The sequence below is a fragment of the Schistocerca serialis genome, chromosome 10 (assembly GCF_023864345.2).
Source record: "Schistocerca serialis cubense isolate TAMUIC-IGC-003099 chromosome 10, iqSchSeri2.2, whole genome shotgun sequence".
In the NCBI taxonomy this organism is placed as follows: domain Eukaryota; kingdom Metazoa; phylum Arthropoda; class Insecta; order Orthoptera; family Acrididae; genus Schistocerca; species Schistocerca serialis.
Window position 1 is genome coordinate 94,182,622 of NC_064647.1, and position 19,014 is coordinate 94,201,635.

Consider the following 19,014-nt stretch of genomic DNA (forward strand, 5'->3'; position numbering starts at 1 on the left):
GGAGCCTTCTTCACTCTCATGAGCCATCCCCTCACCCTCAATGGCTTGACGTAGTAAACACAACCACTCAGCTTGTAGTCGGTGTGTTCAGCAGTAAGCTTAGTACGCTGATTTGGACTTATTCTTTATATACAAATATCAGTGGTATACATTTAGGCACCCGTGGGGAGGCGTGGCAGCCCCGGGTCAAATCCGCCCAGCAGACTAATGATGATAGCCAGTCAGGGGCTTTCTTTTGGGCAGTTTCCCCACATCCCTGCGTCACTTGCACAATTCACAAACATTTAGAAAATATTCTCATCGATAGCGGGGTACACAAATTCGGTATCAGAGGTTAAGGTGGATAATGTGGAGGAGGAATACATTGAGACAAAAAAACACCTTCCACATCAGACACAAAAGTGTTTTTAAGTTTTTTCTCTGAACATAAAAGGCCCATTACCCCAATATTGGATGAGCATTGCAGTGGCTAATAAGAAATAGCCTGCTCTTGTTTTCCTCCAATCTTCTAAACAGAATACCCGATCTTTGTGGAACCTGAACAACGTATGGCCAGATGTCCTATCATTGTGCACTAGACAAATAGGTGGGCACATTAAAGGTGAGGGGACAGCATCATCATCATATAATATTCGAAATCTGCTCTTCCCTATTTATAATATGGCACATTAATAATCAAACCACACATGTGCTATAGAGAACCCAACCGAATCCAATACAATATATATAAATTAAACAGCAAAGTTTACAGCGGGAAAGAATAACCTGCAGTTAAGTAAAATCTCATTTCATTTAACACACCTGCCCCTGGCATCACATGAAAAGCTCTCTCTCTCTCTCTCTCTCTCTCTCTCTCTCACACACACACACACACACACACACACACACACACACACACACACTACTTACTCTGTCCACTAATAAACACTCATCATGGTCAGTTTAGGTCTTCTTCCTTCTCCCAGTGGCATCCCTTGGAGCCATACTTCACAACACAAGTGAAAAGGCACCCATTTTGAGACCACAATGTTCACTGCATCACACAGGTTAGAAAGCACCACTTTGAGAGTCTGAAGATCTATAAAATACAGCATTTGAAGAATGACCAGGTGGGCAAGTAACATGACTAATCCTCTTTGTTTGATGTTACAACTATTAGTATGGAAAGTAAGTTACTTGTATACTCCTGCCACAGGTATAAAAATTGTGACACAGTTTATCTGAAGGCTCACAATGTCACTTTCCATAAAAATTTTGAAGCATAAATTTTAAGACTTACTGTTGCAGTATGTTTTGAGCACATATAATTGCATCAGCTTCCACTGTAATGTTAACAGAATGAAAACTACACTGCAGTGTGTGCAGTGCCAAGTTACAGTCAAACAGTACTTGTTCTTAATAGCTTGTGAAAAATTGAGATCTTGTCAAACCAGATGGTTTTTCTTTACCTGAATGAGTATACCACTTATACATTTGTACTGATGCAGCTAATTACTCACTAATACTGTAAACAAAAGACACTGTGCTATACTTCAAATAATGCCTTATACATTATGCTCAGGACTTATAGCAAGCACTACATTTGTCAATAAATATGCCAAAATATTTATTAGGCCCATTGTCAGTCTAATTGGGAGTGTGTTAACTTAAGGCAGCAGTGGAAGGAGTCAGCACAGACAAATGAGCTGTTGATAAGCGTATATAGCATCTGACAAATCTTTACTGCCGAGAAGTTGGCACACTGGCATTCGTGGACTGAGAAATGGTCAATCACCACGGGAGAGAGGTGTGCGAGTCCATTCTGTTTATAATTCTGTCAACACTGAGAAATATTGCATTTGCCTCTCACACAGATTATTTCTCTCGCTGTAATCTATATGATTTATCAAACAAAATATTATAACTTCAAGTTTGTCAGCATGGACGTTCTGCTGAAGAAACATTGTATCTCTTAGAAAATTCTGATGCTGAATCGGAAACTGATGAATCAGGAAGGATGAGTGGAAGAGAATTTAGATGCTGATCTATGTCAATCCTCACATCCACCACCACCACAGCAAGCCCAGTTGAATGCCTCTACAAAGATAGTCACTACAGATGGAACCAAGTGGAAGACTGATAATTTTCTATTTACTGGATGAAGATTGGCTGAGAACATTCTAAAGGAGAAGAGGTCCTGCCACTTGTAATCTTGCCAATGGGTGGATGCCTCTGTCATAAGTGCATTCTGTCTTCCTTTTTGCAAAGCAATGCTACAGTCCTGTGAAGAAACACATGGAATCTAGTGCTTGAAAAGTACTTAAAAAAGGGGGCGGGGACTCCACTGTGTCAGTCGAGGAAGTGGAAAAATTGGTAGGTGTAAGATGCAGGTTCAGGCAATGCATTCCCAACAAACACAAACACAGTCTCACATTTTTGATTGTTGACAGTGAAGTAACCATTTGGCGAGTACATTGTTCTACATCTCGTTGAGCCATTTCTAAACTGAGGAAGGTATGTGATAATAGACAACTCTGTCATGTGTTTTCAACTTTTCAACTTGCTAAGCAGCTCAAAAAAAAAGAGGAAACTTCATTAGCTGGTACAATGAACAAGATACATCATTAAATTCCTGATGAGGAAGAGAAGCCCAATGCTGAAATACTTTGCATAACCATGTTGCACCAGACTGGAAACAAAGACTGTATATCAAGAAAAGGAGAAAAAGTCGTTCTTCTGAGTATACTGCATGTTGAAGTAGCAGTAACCAAAGAGTGAAACAAGAATCCTGACACCATAACATTCTACAATGCAGCAAAGCATAGAGTGGATGTAATTGATCAAATGATCTGTAAACAAACTGCAAAGGTTGCATGCAGGACTTGGCTGGTGCATGTCTTTCTACATCTTGGGCGTGGCAGCAATAAATACACGAGTCACCTACAAAATAGTAACGAACAAGAAAATGAGAGGAAAGAGTTATTTTTTCAGAGAACATGTGGACTCAAAGGAGAGAAAGAGCAGGAAGAAGAACAGATAAAAGAAGAGGATATGGGATCAAAATCGTCTACAAAGCAGTAGTAGTGTAAAATCTGCTTCTGCAAAGTCAACAATGCCAATGACAGCTGTTAAAGTGCCACAAAGCTGTGTGCAGAAAATGTGTGTGTGTAAAACAGACATCATCTTTGCTAAGAGCATCTAGCACAGTCCAATGACTTGAGTAAAAAGTACAACGGAGCCACGGATAGAACTTCTGTGGGTATAATATGGACCAAATATGTTAAATATGCTTAGAACCTTCTACAAATTGTCAGTATATGAAAGTCAACAGTTTAGGAAACCTGGTAGCACCAGCAATGATAAATCGGTAAGATTTTGTTGTTGTTGAAATACATAAGTAATGTTTTAATAATAGTGTTAAACAATCAATGATATAACTCGCAAAAAGCTAGGCATAAAGTAGTAAAGTCAACACGAAAATATTTTATGCGGGCTCAAAATGAACCCTTTCCACAGTTTTAGGGATGTCAGAAACTTCACCATTCTAGTATCAATTCACTGAAGTCGCTTCCTCCCAGGAAGGTGCAATGACAGCAGTCCACCTTGGAAATCTGTTCACTAGGTTGCCTACTTGCAGGTATGATCTAATAAATGTGGCAGTACCGAAAGGATGACCCGTCTATATGTTCTGACACACCTGCCCCTCAGTGATGCACTCTTCAACTACACCACAGCGCATATGACGAATCCAAACTTGGACTGATGCTCTATCCACTGATGTTGTTTTTCTATACGTCTTGTAGTTTTTGTGCAGTCATCTTGTGATGTACCACAGGTATTTATGAGTGACCTTGTATTATTAACAATTGTTTGTGATGAATTAAAACTGTTTGCCACGCAGGGACTCTAACTTGGGGTCCTGTGCTGCATACTGTGCTATCTGATCACACCGAGGTGAGAGAAGAGGAGGAGGCAGAGGCAGGTGGTGGGGTGGCCAGGGGGTCATGCAGAGTTCCCGCCTTTGCAATTCAGAAAACCAGGTACTGGTGGGACGAATTCAGACGGCATTGGCCATGAAGCAGTAGTTGAAGACAGGTGTTGTTTCAATGCGCCTGTCTGACACTCGGTGACTACTCTATGAGGTGAGCAGCAATCTGTCCTATTCCATAAACCATTGTTTTCAGATTACAGGACTTTGCAGTTCTCTCTCTCAAAAGTTCTAACTGTTGAGAAACTCGGTATATTACTGCCGTGAGAGTTCAAGAGAATTTGCTGGCAGTTGCCTTTGACAAACTGCCAGCAAATTCTCTGGTATTCTCGAGGAACAAACTGCAGCAAGATTGCCAGTGTCACACAACTTACAGCACTGAGATAATAGCTGTTATTGTATCTTACACATTGTGATCAGAAACAGTCTGAAAAGGTTGTGAGGGTGCTGCAGAGTAGGTTGTGCTGGGAAATAATTGTTAAGAAAAAAATTCAGTACCTTGTGCACTTTCTGAGTTACTTTGCATTGAAGTCAGTCAATCAGGCCATCATGCATTTATTTTAAATGGCCTGCCAGATATAATTAGTGTAAGTTGTCCTCGTAGCATAGATGATAGTGCCAGAGACTGCTCAGCCTTCGGCTCGGGTTTGATCCTTACTACAATCCCGTGTCCAATTTTTGTATCACTCTGTTGTTCAGTTTTAGGAAACTGAATAAAGAACACAACTGGTGACACAGTAGCTGGCAGATCACTTGAATTTGTGCACACAACAGCCTGCTTGGCTATCTCCAATGCTAATAAGCTCAAAAAGGTGCAAGATATCTAGTTTTTTCCTTAACAATTATATCTCCACACAACCCACCCTGCAATAACCTTACAAGCTTTTCAGACTGTTTCTGATCACCCTGTAAGTTGTGAGGACAACACCATCAGCTGCATTTACTGGTTTTATTCAAACACAAATTGTTAAGGTGTTACAGTACGCCATCTTCAGGTTGTCTTTGATTTTGGATGATCATAACAATTCCAGGACATCATTATTACACTTTCTGCACAAAGTCCAAAACAACGATGTCCACTAAACTGAAACTTCTTATCACCTGTGGTGTGTACAGTAGCAGTACTAACAATTTCAGTTGACCTCCAATATTAAGTTATACAATGTGACATTGTGTTCGTGCCATGATCCACACCGCTGTTTGGTCATGCCATTCTGTTGGTATGCACTGTGCATCAGTTGCAAGTATCTCAGTTGCAGTGTGAATATGTTAAGGGATTGCTGAATAACAGCTGTATCTATTTCTGTTAATGCTTTCAGATAAACATGTTCTCCTAGTGTATAAAATTTTCTTGGTGCACTTGTCAAATTAATTTTCTATAAGAACTCTGAGCTCTTCTTCATCAGAAAGCAACTTATGAAGAAAATGGTGGATTTTGTCAAAAGTTTCAACTTTTATAGGAACTTAATGCGGCGAGTGCACCAAAAAATTTTAATAATACACATCTGTCATTAAAGATATTTCGATTATATTCTGTGACTGTTGATGGCAGTAAGAAATCTCACTTGCTCAATAACTCTTATACAATGACTAAGAGACAGCACACACTGAGTAGTCTCTCCATCACTGACATTCCACTACTGATAAGGCAACAAATACTACATAATGCAACAGCTTGCCTTCTATGCTGAACTCCTGCAGACTTATTGCACATTTTATAAATGGAAAATATATTACTTTCCAGTGCCACTAATGTATTCTGCAAGAGAAAACCTTCTCACAAAGCTGCCATTTGCTTCAGGTCACATTTTGAAGTAGGCACAAGTTTCTTTTGTCACAAACATAGAGCTTATCCTTACTGACACATCATTATCTATACATATAAACATGCACACAGAAAAATACACAAATGCTCACATAATGAGAGGTACTGTCTTATGTAAGGATTAAAATTGTTAAACAACATGGAAAACAGATAATAATAAATGTACATGATACAAACAAAGGTTGATTTGTTACATTAACTGAAAATATATCTTCCTTCAAGGATTTAGAATATTTGATACAAATGGTAACAGAACTACTGACTATTTAATCTGCAGCTATCAACAGAAGAAATTATGCAAGGTATGTAACACAGGCTGAGATAGGATTCTTCAAGGGGGGAGGTGGGGGGGGGGGGGGGGTTTAATCACACTAAAACTCAGCTCTGATAATACTTACAGATACTTCTGAGGCACTACAATAAGATTTACCAACTATAAGAAAAACACTTGTTTTCATAAAAGCTTATTTCATACTGTCACACACATTAATAATGACTAGAAAAACACCAATACTATAATTCTGAGACAGGTAACTACATCACGGTTGACACAGGAAACCTGAGGCTGTGTGCACCAGCACACCAACAGCACAACATATCACAGAAGATAGGACAGAAAGAGGTCAGTGCGGAACGAGCGTGTCTGTTGCCGCCTTAAAACGGAGCAATGTATACATTGGCATCTAGATGTTGCAGAAACCTGGAACATACGTAAATGTGGTCACATATCATTAACAAATTATCTTTATAATTATTATAACTATAACAATATTATTATTGTTGTTGCTGTCAATGTTGTTCTCATTGTTATTTATCATTATCATTAAGTTTTCCAATCCATGTCTCTTCGTTGCTGAATGAATAATATTGATCCACTTCACTGTGTCCATACAAATAATTTGATTTTGTCCATTATAAATTGTTTTGTGAAGGCCTGCGACTGAGGGAACAATGGGTTTGTTTATAAATAACTTTTCTGCTACCAGCCACAATTTTATTTTATTTATATTTTACATGATATATTTTGAGAGACGATTCCCATTTTCAATTGTGTTTCCTCTTTGTACTATGCTATTTTTACGTAATGTTTTTAACGTGTGAGGTTCTGCTTTGTTTTCTTGTCTTTACAGCAATATAGAAAAAAATTCCAACATTTAGTTACTTGTTCCACAAAAACACGGGAGAACTGCCGGGAAAGCTTTAAACATCACATTTAGTTACTTATTGATTTTTATATGTATTTAGTGGCCAAATTTGGAAGAACTTGTACTTACTGTTTTCTTATGGTCCATTTGTGCAGAGCCTACACCATGTTAAACATCACACACAACTGTCAGTGCACAGTATACATCGAGAGTAACTTACATAAACAAACAGATGAAAAGATGTTTTTAGATATATTTCAAAGATTTAATGTTATAGGTCTCCTGGAGAGTATGATATACTTTTGTTCGAAGGGTATTTATCTCAATAATATGGATCATAATTTACTTAAATCTGTTGTTGTTGTTGTGGTGGTGGTCTTCAGTCCTGAGACTGGTTTGATGCAGCTCTCCATGCTACTCTATCCTGTCCAAGCTTCTTCATCTCCCAGTACCTACTGCAACCTACATCCTTCTGAATCTGCTTAGTGTATTCATCTATTGGTCTCCCTCTACGATTTTTACCCTCCATGCTGCCCTCCAATACTAAATTGGTGATCCCTTGATGCCTCAGAACATGTCCTACCAACCGAACCCTTCTTCTGGTCAAGTTGTGCCACAAACTCCTCTTCTCCCCAATCCTATTCAATACTTCTTCATTAGTTATGTGATCTACCCATCTAATCTTCAGCATTCTTCTGTAGCACCACATTTCGAAAGCTTCTATTCTCTTCTTGTCCAAACTGGTTATCGTCCATGTTTCACTTCCATACATGGCTACACTCCATACAAATACTTTCAGCGACTTCCTGACACTTAAATCTATACTTGATGTTAACAAATTTCTCTTCTTCAGAAACGCTTTCCTTGCCATTGCCAGTCTACATTTTATATCCTCTCTACTTCGACCATCATCAGTTATTTTGCTCCCCAAATAGCAGAACTCCTTCACTATTGCAAGTGTCTCATTTCCTAATCTAATTCCCTCAGCATCACCCGACCTAATTCGACTACATTCCATTATCCTCGTTTTGCTTTTGCTGATGTTCATCTTACATCCTCCTTTGAAGACGCTAGCCATTCCGTTCAACTGCTCTTCCAAGTCCTTTGCTGTCTCTGACAGAATTACAATGTCATTGGCGAACCTCAAAGTTTTTATTTCTTCTCCATGGATTTAAATACCTACTCTGAATTTTTCTATTGTTTCCTTTACTGCTTGCTCAATATACAGATTGAATAACATCAGGGAGAGGCTACAATTAAATCTATTTTACAATAATTCTTATTTCTGTGTGTTACTCTTTTCATTTAAGTATATTCTCAAAGTATCTGAAGAAATTCACTGACTCACTTTCAGGTTTTTCATTTAGTATTTTGTCTTCTTCTTTTTCTTCTTCTTCTTCTTCTTCTTATTATTATTATTATTTTGTATAGGCCAACTAAGGACCAAGACATTCAACTGTTGCATTTGGAGTGGGCTTTGACGTTTGCCCAGTAGTTATGCATCCTCTGGCTGTGTTGTTCCTTCCTCTCCTGTGTCCAGAGGGCACTAGTCTTCTTTCTTGGTAGTCTGTCCTGGAACCTCTTTTGTTTAAGTTTCTTCCTGAATATTGTCCAATCCTTCAAGTTTCCTTCTGTTATTCGTAGTTCCTGAAGATCTTTCTCCATTTCCATCAAACATGGTGACTTGGTCTTCCTCTTTTGCCAGTAACAGAGAAGCTGGTTGGTCAATCTGTCACGATACATCCTGTAAACGTGTCCATAAAATTCTAAACGTCTTTTTCTAGTTACATCTGTGATCCTTTCACAGTACTCATAGAGCTCTTGGTTGGGTCACCTTTTATAGTTGTCACCTTCCTTGACTGGCCCCAGTATCTCTCTCATTATCTCTCTCTCCTGGATCTCAAGCTTTTCAGTAAGTCCCTTCCTATTGAGTACTAAACATTCTGAAGCATATAAGACTTCAGGATGGATGACTGTCTGGTAGTGCTTCAATTTAGTGTTACGGGAGAGACATTCTTTATCATAAGTATTCTTGGTCAGCTGGTATGCCAGCTCTAGTTTGTTGACTCGAGTTGACAGTGCTGTTCCTTCAGATAGATTGGGTTCCAGCCATCCTCCCAAGTACTTAAACCTGTTGATTTTCTTGATCTCTCCCTGGTTTAGATGCAGTGTACTAGGAGATTTGTCTATGTTCATGATGTACTGCATTTTTTCAAGTGAGACATGAAGCCCAACCTTTACTGCTTGCTGTCTGAGAACATTGAGTTGTTTCACTGAAGTTTCTACTGAATCTGGTAGAAGTGCTAGGTCATTGGCAAATGCCAGGCAATCAACACTGAGCCCATTGCACTTATGTCCCAAAGAGATACCATTTGGAATCCACTCTCGAGCTAACTCCTTCTGCCATTCTCTTATTACCTTTTCCAGGGCACAGTTGAAGAGAAGAGGGAACAGACCAGCTCCCTGTCTTACTCTTGATTTGATTTCAAAACTTTATGAGAGGTTTCCTCATGACCTGGTGTTGCTTAAAGTGTGTTGGATAAGGCTGTGGGTCTTGTCATCTAGCCCTAGTTCTTGAAGGATGTTCTTGAGAGTAGGTCTATCGACTGAGTCATATGCCTTTTTGAAGTCAACGAAGATGATGACATACTTCTTACCATCCATTTTTACTTGTTGTAGCTCTGACTTCAGGTTCAGTATTTGTTCAGTACAAGAGCGCCCTTTTCTAAAACCTGCCTGGTATTTCCCTAGCTATGGGTCCAGTTGAGGTTTGGCTCTGTTTAATAAGGCCTTGGAGAAAATCTTGTTATGTGACAGGTACCAATGAGATTCCTCGATAATTATTGACGTCAGTCAAGTACTCTTTCTTGTGTAAGGGATGAATTAAGGCAGAAGTCCAGTCACTAGGTAATGTGTCAGTCTCCCAAATGTTTTTTTAGGATTTCTGGCAACTTGCTTACAGTCTTGTCTCCCGCCTGCTTCCATAGTTTGGCCACTGTTAAGTCTTCTCCTGATGCTTTGTTGTTTTCCAAGGACTGGATAATTTCTATTTCTTCTTCTTTTGTCGGTGGTTGTGAGTTTGGATGCTTGGTGTTGACCTGGTAATCAAAGAATGTAACAGGTGATTCACAGTTCAGGAGATTCTCGAAGTACATGGCCGGGAGATGGCAGTTGTCTATATCGTTGTAGGCTAGCTTCCCATCTGGTCCTCTGAAATGGAGGCTAGGTGGACTGTAGTGGATTAGGTTCCATTTAAAACTGCTGTAGAAATTCCTGGTGTTGTTTTTCTTGAAGTCGTTATCCAGTTGTGTCAATTGGTCTTTTGTGAACTTCTGTTTTACCTGTCTCATGGTTCTGACAGTTAACTTTCATTGTTCCATGAACTTGTCTCTGTTCTCTTGAGCCTTCTGTGAGTTCCACTTCAGCCAGGCCAGCTGTCTCAGCATTACTGCTTCCTCACAGGTAGTTGTCCACCGGGCACGTTTCTTTTGTTTCAGTAATGGTGCAGTCTATGTGGCAACTTTCCCTATGTTCTTCCTCAATTCATCCCAATCTCTACTTTCCAGTGATACCAATTTCTCTGCAAATTGGTTGCAAGTTGAAGGTTTTTCTACATCAAACTTAGTAAGCTTTAGTGACTTGGTTCTCTTAGTGTTCCTAGGCAGAAATCTCAGCTTTATTTTGGAGAGATAGTGGTCCAAATTTGCTCTTCTCAACACTTTTACATTGTGGATCTCTCTATGGGATTTCCTTGAGATGGCACCAGATCAATCTGAAATTCTCCTAAGAAGTTGTTGTGTGATGTCCAGGTCATCTGCTTTTGTCTTCATATTTTCTGTAATGTGAATGTATCTCTAGTTGTTCTAACAAATCCAGTTCATGCCATTTATTTAGTCGGTGGAGTACTTTGACACTTTGCTCTACTTTTCCAAATGAGTGTCCTGTATGATACATGTGTGTGGCTACTGCTGATGATGTGTGTCTATTGTATGTGCAGGTTTTAAGGTACTCTGTGTATGTGGTGTTGAAATTTTGGCCAGCTTGTCCTAGGAGCATTCCTGGCATGTTACTTAGTATATTCAAAGTCTGAGTATAGGTCATGATTACACTATATTATGCAGTTTATTTTCTGTAGAAAACTTCGCGGTTTTTAAAAATATTTCCAATCTTCTGTGATATATTGCCAATGTATGGGACGCTTTAGATATGCATTTGTTTTGGTTCTTTTCTTCCTCTCTCCCAGATGTTCTTTTAGCTTGGTTACAATATAGAAATTGCATGATGCAAGTACTGGACTTCCCAATCAGTACCATCAACCCATCAACATCTGCTTTGCAAATGAAATCATATAGTTCCAGAGACTTTTACTGGTCTCATACAGATGTGATTTTACGTATACAGATTGAAGTGGTGAGTGAAAATTTGTACAAAGGCTGGAAATCGAACCTGCGTCTCCTGCTCACTAGGCAGGTGTGTTAGCCACTAAGCCACCATGGTGCAGCGGTTCACTATTAGATAGATACAATCACATCCTATGCCAAAATATTCATGGGCCATCAAGAGGAATCCTTCCCAAACACCCAGAATCATAAACCCCTTACCTGCTTCAGATTCACTGATGACATCTTTGTGATCTGGATTGAGGGTGAGGACACCCTGTCCACACTCTTCCAGGACCTCAACAGCCTCTACCCCGTTTGCTTCACCTGGTCCAACTGAACTCAACAAACCACCCTCCTAGATGTTGCCTCCACCTCAAAGATGGCTACATCAGTACCTCTGTCCATATTAGACCTGCTAACAACATGCAATATTTCCACTTCAACAGCTGCCACCAATTTCATACCAAGAAGTCCCTTCCATGCAGCCTAGCCACCTACAGTCATCACATCTGCAGTGACAAGTGGTCCCTCTCAAAATATACCGACAGTCTCACTGAGGCCTTCACAGAACATAATCATCCTCCCAAACTTGCATGAAAACAAATCTCCCGTGCCTTATCTTTCTAGTCTCCCACAACCCACCAAACTCTCACTCTCCAGCCACAGAGGGGCATTCCCCTTGTAACTCAGTACCACCGAGGAATGGAGAAACTGAATGACATTCTCCGACAGGGTTTCGATTACCTCTCATTGTGCCCTGAATGGGGAATGTCCTGTCATTTGTCTCATCAATCCAGCTCCTTCCCTGTTCTCATTCCAGTACTACACAGCCCTCACTTCACTGACACAGCCAGTCTTTTCCCTCTTCTCCTTTTCTGCTCTCCCCCCCCCCCCCCTCCTCCCAACCTCTCCCCTGCAGTCCATCTAATCTCCCGACTGCACCTAGCTGCCCTACTCTCTCTCCACCTTGCCCTCATGCAGTCCCCAGTAGCACTTCACTGCTCCCACCCTCCACTGCTATCCCCCCCCCCCCCCTTGCCACAGCCTCCTCCTTACCCCCACACAGTTACCACTCCCACCACGTACTGCTGCTGTTGCTCCTAGTATGGCTTCAGTTGCCAGAGGCTGCAGTCGTGTGTGTGTGTGTGTGTGTGTGTGTGTGTGTGTGTGTGTGTGTGTGTGTGTGATCTATTTTCAACACAGGCCTTGTTGGCCAAAAGCTTGTATTATGGCAGTCTTTTTGTTGTGCCTATCAGCAACTCAGCATCTCTACTATATGGTGAGTTGCAACTTCCCTTTTCATAATGTTGTTACATCCCATCCTGAATTTTCCATTGTTGAATTCTTGCCTGACGGCTTTTCTTTGATCCAAACCCAGTGCTGTTTTCCTTGTTACTATTTTCTAACAGATTACTATACTCAATGTCCATCCTTCTTTCTCTCCATTCCTGTATTTCTCTTGTCATCTTACAAACTGCACTCTACATTCTACTTATGAGCCATAATGTATCAACCATTTTGGCCACGCACAACAGGCAGCTACAACACCACGCTGATTGTTGGTGCAGCATGTTATGTCCCACATTACTCCTGCCAATATCATTAATCCTATACCTTTAAACTGATCGCTCTCCATACATCACTCTCCCACATTTTCGTGTGTTATTTCCCACATGATATTGTATCTCATCCTACAAACCCCTCCCAACCCCCCACTCTTTCCCCATTCTATCCTGGTTCGCTCCCACTAATTTAACCTCATCCAATCACATCTGCTATCCCTCTTCTTCACACTTGTCCACCCTCTGACCTGCTACCCACAGATAAACATTTTATTATTATTATTATCATTATTTGTATCTTTTCTTTGATCTCATTGTGACTTCATGCCAATTTTAGCGAGTACTCACCTATCACTATTGTCAGCTCTCTCAGGTTTCATCTTGTGCCCCCCTTTTTCATCTGAGTCTTCCTTTTTGTGATTTTTATCACATATTTGAATGTATTTTTGCAAATTTTTTTTGGACATAATTCTACATTACTTGCGTAATTTTTTTTGCATTTATACCACTATAGATTCCCGCTCCTTTCATCTGCATCAATACAGAAAAGCTTCCTTATCTCTAGCCAGAACCCAGACCCACATACTGTTCCTGCATTGATGCTTGGCTCATGGAAAATGGCCTTACCACTGTTGAACACTATCTTTCCCAATGCCCAACAGATTCCAAACCTACAACCTCCTTGCTAGGCACCACGACCAGCTATGTCCTCACCCACAATTAGTTCTCCTTTGAGGGCATTACCTACAAACAAATCCGGGATATGGCAATGGACATCCGCATGGCACCACCCTACGCCAACCTGTTCATGGGCCATCTAGACGAATCCTTCCTAAACACCCAGAATCCTAAACCCCTCACCTGGTTCAGATTCACTGATGACATCTTTGCGATCTGGATTGAGGGTGAGAACAGCCTACTCACATTCCTCCAGAACCTCAACAGGTTCTCCTCCATTTGCTTTAACCGTTCCTACTCAACCCAACAAATCACCTTCACAGATGTTGAACTCCACATCAATGATTGCTACATCAGTACCTCTGTCCATATTAAACCTACTAACAACATGCATTCCCCTCAAAACTCAGTATCACCCAGGATTGGAGCAACTGAATGACATTCTCCACCAGGGTTTAGACTACCTGTCATCATGCCCTGAAATGAGAAATGTCCTGCCTACTATCCTTCCCAACCCCCCCCCCCCCCCCCCCCCCCCCCCACAGTGGTCTTCTGCCATCCACTGAACCTGCACAATATATTTGTCTATCCCTCCACAACTGCTGCTCCCAACCCCTTACCTCATGGCTCATATCCCTGTAATAGACCTAGGTGCAAGACCTGTCCCATACATCCTCTCCCACCACCTCCTACTCCAGTCCGCTCACATACATCACCTATCCCATCAAAGGTAGGGCTACTGGTGAAACCAGTCATGTGATCTACAAGCTAAGCTGCAACCACTGTGCTGCATTCTATGTGGGCATGACAACCAACAAGCTGACTGTCCACATGAATGTCCACTGCTGAACTGTGGCCAAGAAGCAAGTGGATGACCCTGCTGCTGAGCATGCTACCCAACACCACATCTTTCAATCACAGCCTGTGCCATATGGATCCTTTCCACCAACACCAGCTTTTTTGAATTGCACAGATGGGAACTCTACCTGTAATATGTCCTACATTCCCATAACCCCAGGCCTCTACCTTCGTTAGTTATTTGTCTCGCCCATCCAGCCACTTACCTGTTCCCATTCCAGCACTACACAGCCCTCATTCCACGAAAGCACCCAGTCTTTTTACTTCTCTCCTTTTCTGCTCCCCCCTCCCTCCGACCTCTCCCCTGCACTCCAACTAACCCCCTGACTGCACCTAGCTGCTCTACCCTCTCTCCACCTCGTCCTTGTGCAGTCCCCAGTAGCACTTCACTGCCCCCACCCCTACCCTGCTATCCCTCCCCCTCCCCACCTCAGCCCCCTCCTTACCCCCACTTACCCCCACATAGTTACCACTCTGCTGCTGTTGCTCGCAGTGTGGCTTGAGCTGCCAGAGGCTGCAGTCGCATTTTTGTGCATGTGCGCATGTGTGTGTGTGTGTGTGTGTGTGTGTGTGTGTGTGTGTGTGGGCGCACGCGCGCGCGTGTGCGTGCGCGTATGCGTGTGTGTTGTCTATTTTCCACAAAGGCCTTGTTGGCCGAAAGCTTATTTTGTGACAGTCTTTTTGTTGTACCTATCTGCGGCTCAGCATCTCTCTATATGGTAAGCAGCAACTTTCCTTTTCATAATATTGAAATTGTGTAATATGATTTGTGTAAGTACCTCTACCTGGGTTTCAGGCTGGATCCCCTATTTACATTTAATGGTGAGGTGCTATTCCAGAACAGGAAGAGCCTCAACAATTCTGTTCATATGTAAGGGGGAATTTAAGGTAGACTGGGGAGCAGTGAGAATTTGGACTGAGGAGGGTAGCATGCCAGGATAATCCATGCAGTTGTGTGAACGACTTTGTCAAGGTGGCTTAGTGGCTAATGCACCTGTCTAGTAAGCAGGAGACCTTGGTTCGATTCCCAGCCTTGGTACAAATTTTCAATTGCTGCTTCAGCCTATAGTCATAAAATAATATCTGTACTACTTTGGTCAAATCGTTGGTACCATTTCACTAAGGGTGTATGTGACATCGCATTTCGCCCTTATACTGCCAGAATTTCATGGCGAATCTGAGTTTAGTTTTGAGGATTGGCCCGCAAGGATCGTATTGTCCGATGGATTTCAACTTTGGAGTACACTTCCAATTGTCAAGCCATTTCATCCCGACACTATGATGCACGTATCATCTACACTGCAGCAGAACTTTGTCTACAGGAAACCGTGACATGTACTCCTGTCTAGGTATACAGCTGTGTTTCTGAGCAATGATCTCAGAGCGCGACAATAGGTGTAGCTTAATTTTCTGAAGTCACAACATATATCGACACTCAGAGGCAGCCACTGCAACCAACTTCTCTAAGGTATAATAACAACCAATTATGTATAGTGCTATCTCAGACAGATTATTATGCAGGTCACTGATATATTTCTTCTAAATGGCTTTACACAAGGGCTGTTCAACAAAAAAATGCCCCACAACTTTTTTTCTCGAAACATATGAATCCTACAAAATTAGAATTTTGTCACAATGTCAGTTAACATTTAGTTTACATTTATGATTTTTCCACATAGTTTTCATTATGTTCTATGGCCTTACATCAGCATTGTACAACAGCATGTATTTCTCATTGGTAAATGCTTTTGTCCTGTGCTCATAGCCATGATTTCACTGTACAAATTATGCTCTCATCATCTTCAAAGTGTTTTCCATGTACAGAATTCTTTAACGGGCTGAACAGTTGGATCTCTAAGTGTGCCAGGTGTTGACTATAGGGCAGATGATACATTGATGTCCAACCAATTTGACAATGTGTTCCCCAGTTCTGAATCTTGTGTATGGCAGGGCACTGTTGTGTTGAAGTAAGAATTCTTTTGAATTCTTGTCAGACTGAACAAGCCAGGAATGGTCCTTTAGCTTGTTCCGAATCTTCACATATGCCTCTGAATTAATGGTTAACCTTTTTGGCAACACATCCAAGAGAATGACACAATCAGTATCCCAAAAAACTGTCAGAGGGAGCTGCATCAAATTGGTTCTTTTTTGGTGATTGTGTTTGCTGTCACTTCAGTGACTGCCATTTTGTTTCCAGTGATGCCTCCAGGTTTTGTGACGTGCAACAATCCACAATAGGAAGCTTCTCCATTGGTACAAACTGCTCCAATAGTTCAGATGAAATGATTTTTCTTTGAATCTTGCGTTCTGTTGTAAGCATTTGTGGAACTTACTCCTATCAACTGCATCATTACAATGCACTACACACAAATGATTAACAATGTTCACTACAGTTTCTTTTTCTGCAACCAACAATTCAATTACAGCAAATTGCTAGAAATGAGTTTCTTGTGCAGACCTATTTTGATGGTTAACTATGTCTCTGCCACCTGTCAGAATTGCTCAAGACTTCACATATGTACAAAAGAAACAAAAAATTGGAAGCACCTAAAAGTATGTTTTCCCAAGTATACTAACAGCTTTAAAAATGTTGGAGCATTATTTATTTTAGGATCACATAGTTTACCTGAACTGCATAGCTGTAAACTGGCTCTCTTGCATAACCTTGCACCCTACCACCATATTGGATTTACCATGCCCTCCTCCTTTTATACTGGATCTCTATTTCTTTTTACATTTATTTCCATCACCTCTCCTCCTACCCTCTCTTACTCCAACTGTTTTCCCCATGTCCTCTTCCACTTTCCTCCTCCTCATTAATCACACTATTCATTCTCCTTCTCAATTCTCTTCCTATTAATCCATCTTTAGTTCTCACTATGTTCTACCAATGTACTACCTTTGACCTCCTACTCTCTCTAACAACACCCATTTTACCTTTGTCTCCCCTTGTCTTCACAACAGCTGGTTTCCTGTCAATCTTGAGCCTTGGCACCATGTAATTGCCATCTTTTTCCCAAAGTGAAGGATTTTTGGGCAGGAAGCAAACTGAAAGAGGATGTTACTGACTTGGCAGCAACCGAGTATGCACATAGAGGGCATAAGAAAGCCTGTGGAGCACTATAACAAATATTTAAAATTGAATGTCAACTATGTAGCAAAATAACTAAGATATCAAAATATGCTGTAAAAGAAGTTCTCTTTAATTGTCCTAAATAAATATGTCTGGAGGAACAAACATTTTTTTACGTGCAGAACATATGGCATATTATTTTTGCCACGCCCTGGCATATCCTAGTGCAGAATTTTGTTCTGGACTACAGATCCCCAATTCATAAATTGCTCTACATGATGCAGCTCCCACATTTAAAATGTAAATAACACTACAATACAAAATGACACTGGCAAATTCAATGCAGAGTTTGACATTTACGTCACATACATTGCTATGACGCAGCTGTTCATGACAAGGCCTTGGAGAACATGTGCACCACATCGTCACGACTAGTCACTCAATAGCATGGTCTGGAGTGGAGAATATCACGATTTCATGACTGAGACTTCCTTAAAAAAGTGCTGAGTGTGGCCACAACACAGCATTTATTTCATAAACACTTTAGGCTAGGTCAAGATGCAATAGTTCCAGATAGGGAAACCATTCTGGTACAGGTCATTAATTTGAGAAAACAATATGTGAGTGTTAAAATGAAGCTGCTCTGTAGGGCCTCATAGTGTCCAAACACTAGAATACTGCATCTGTGTGGCAGAACAGCGTGCACAGCGCTGACTACCCATCACTCACTCTGCACATGTGGATGCATATGGTCAGTGGTTTCTTCACTCAGTACCACGCAGTGTGCACCTTCTGAGTACTTGGTAATGGGTGAGAGGTCCTGCCACGCAGATGTGCATGTGGATGCATATGGTCGGTGGTTTCCTCACTCAGTACCACACAGTGTGCACCTTCTGAGTACTTGGTAATGGGTGAGAGGTCCTGCCACACAGATAAGGAAAGATGGAGTCTATACAGCTTTGTTACAATGTAGCAGCACTAATGAGCCTAGCAAGCATTGGAATGCATTTAGAGTTAGAATTACTTTTAGCTGTCAATTTTACATGCTTTGTATGGAGAAAGTGTATGCTATATAACTGAGATCCACCAAGTATTACTACAGCAACTGAGTATAATTGTGTATAATGAAAATTAAAGAAATCAGATTGGAATCTGTATGATACCCTTGTGATCAGCGATCATTGAATAGAGACAATGGAGAAGAGAACATTAGTTGATTGAAAAATTCATTGTTTTATTCTAGCAGATCTAGAGTTTGACTGTTATATAGTCATCTTCAGTGCATTTAACAACTCGTGAAGTTACCCCAAAGCATCACATAGTTAATGATATTGGTAGTATACAGTGTACCGTTGTAATGAAACAATGGATTTCACACTTTATTGCTGTTCTTTTCTCCATTGAAAATCAAAGTGATAACTGAATATTGAATGTTACTGAAGGTAATTGATTTAGCTGTGGAACTGTAAATTGGTATGAAAGAATAACTGATAAAGTAATGCTTGCATTCAGTCTGCTGCAAAA

At 40.9% G+C, this 19,014-nt stretch overlaps 1 protein-coding gene across 1 annotated transcript in view; it reads right to left on the reverse strand.

Annotated features, from left to right (window-relative positions):
* Positions 1 to 6,208: 6,208 nt before the first annotated feature.
* Positions 6,209 to 19,014, reverse strand: part of LOC126425012 (uncharacterized) — a 146,292-nt gene continuing 133,486 nt past the window's right edge. Inside the window, exon 13 of the mRNA XM_050087918.1 lies at positions 6,209 to 6,492. Coding sequence (XP_049943875.1) covers positions 6,447 to 6,492 — 46 coding nt within the window. The 3' untranslated portion in view covers positions 6,209 to 6,446. The remainder of the gene's footprint in view (positions 6,493 to 19,014) is intronic.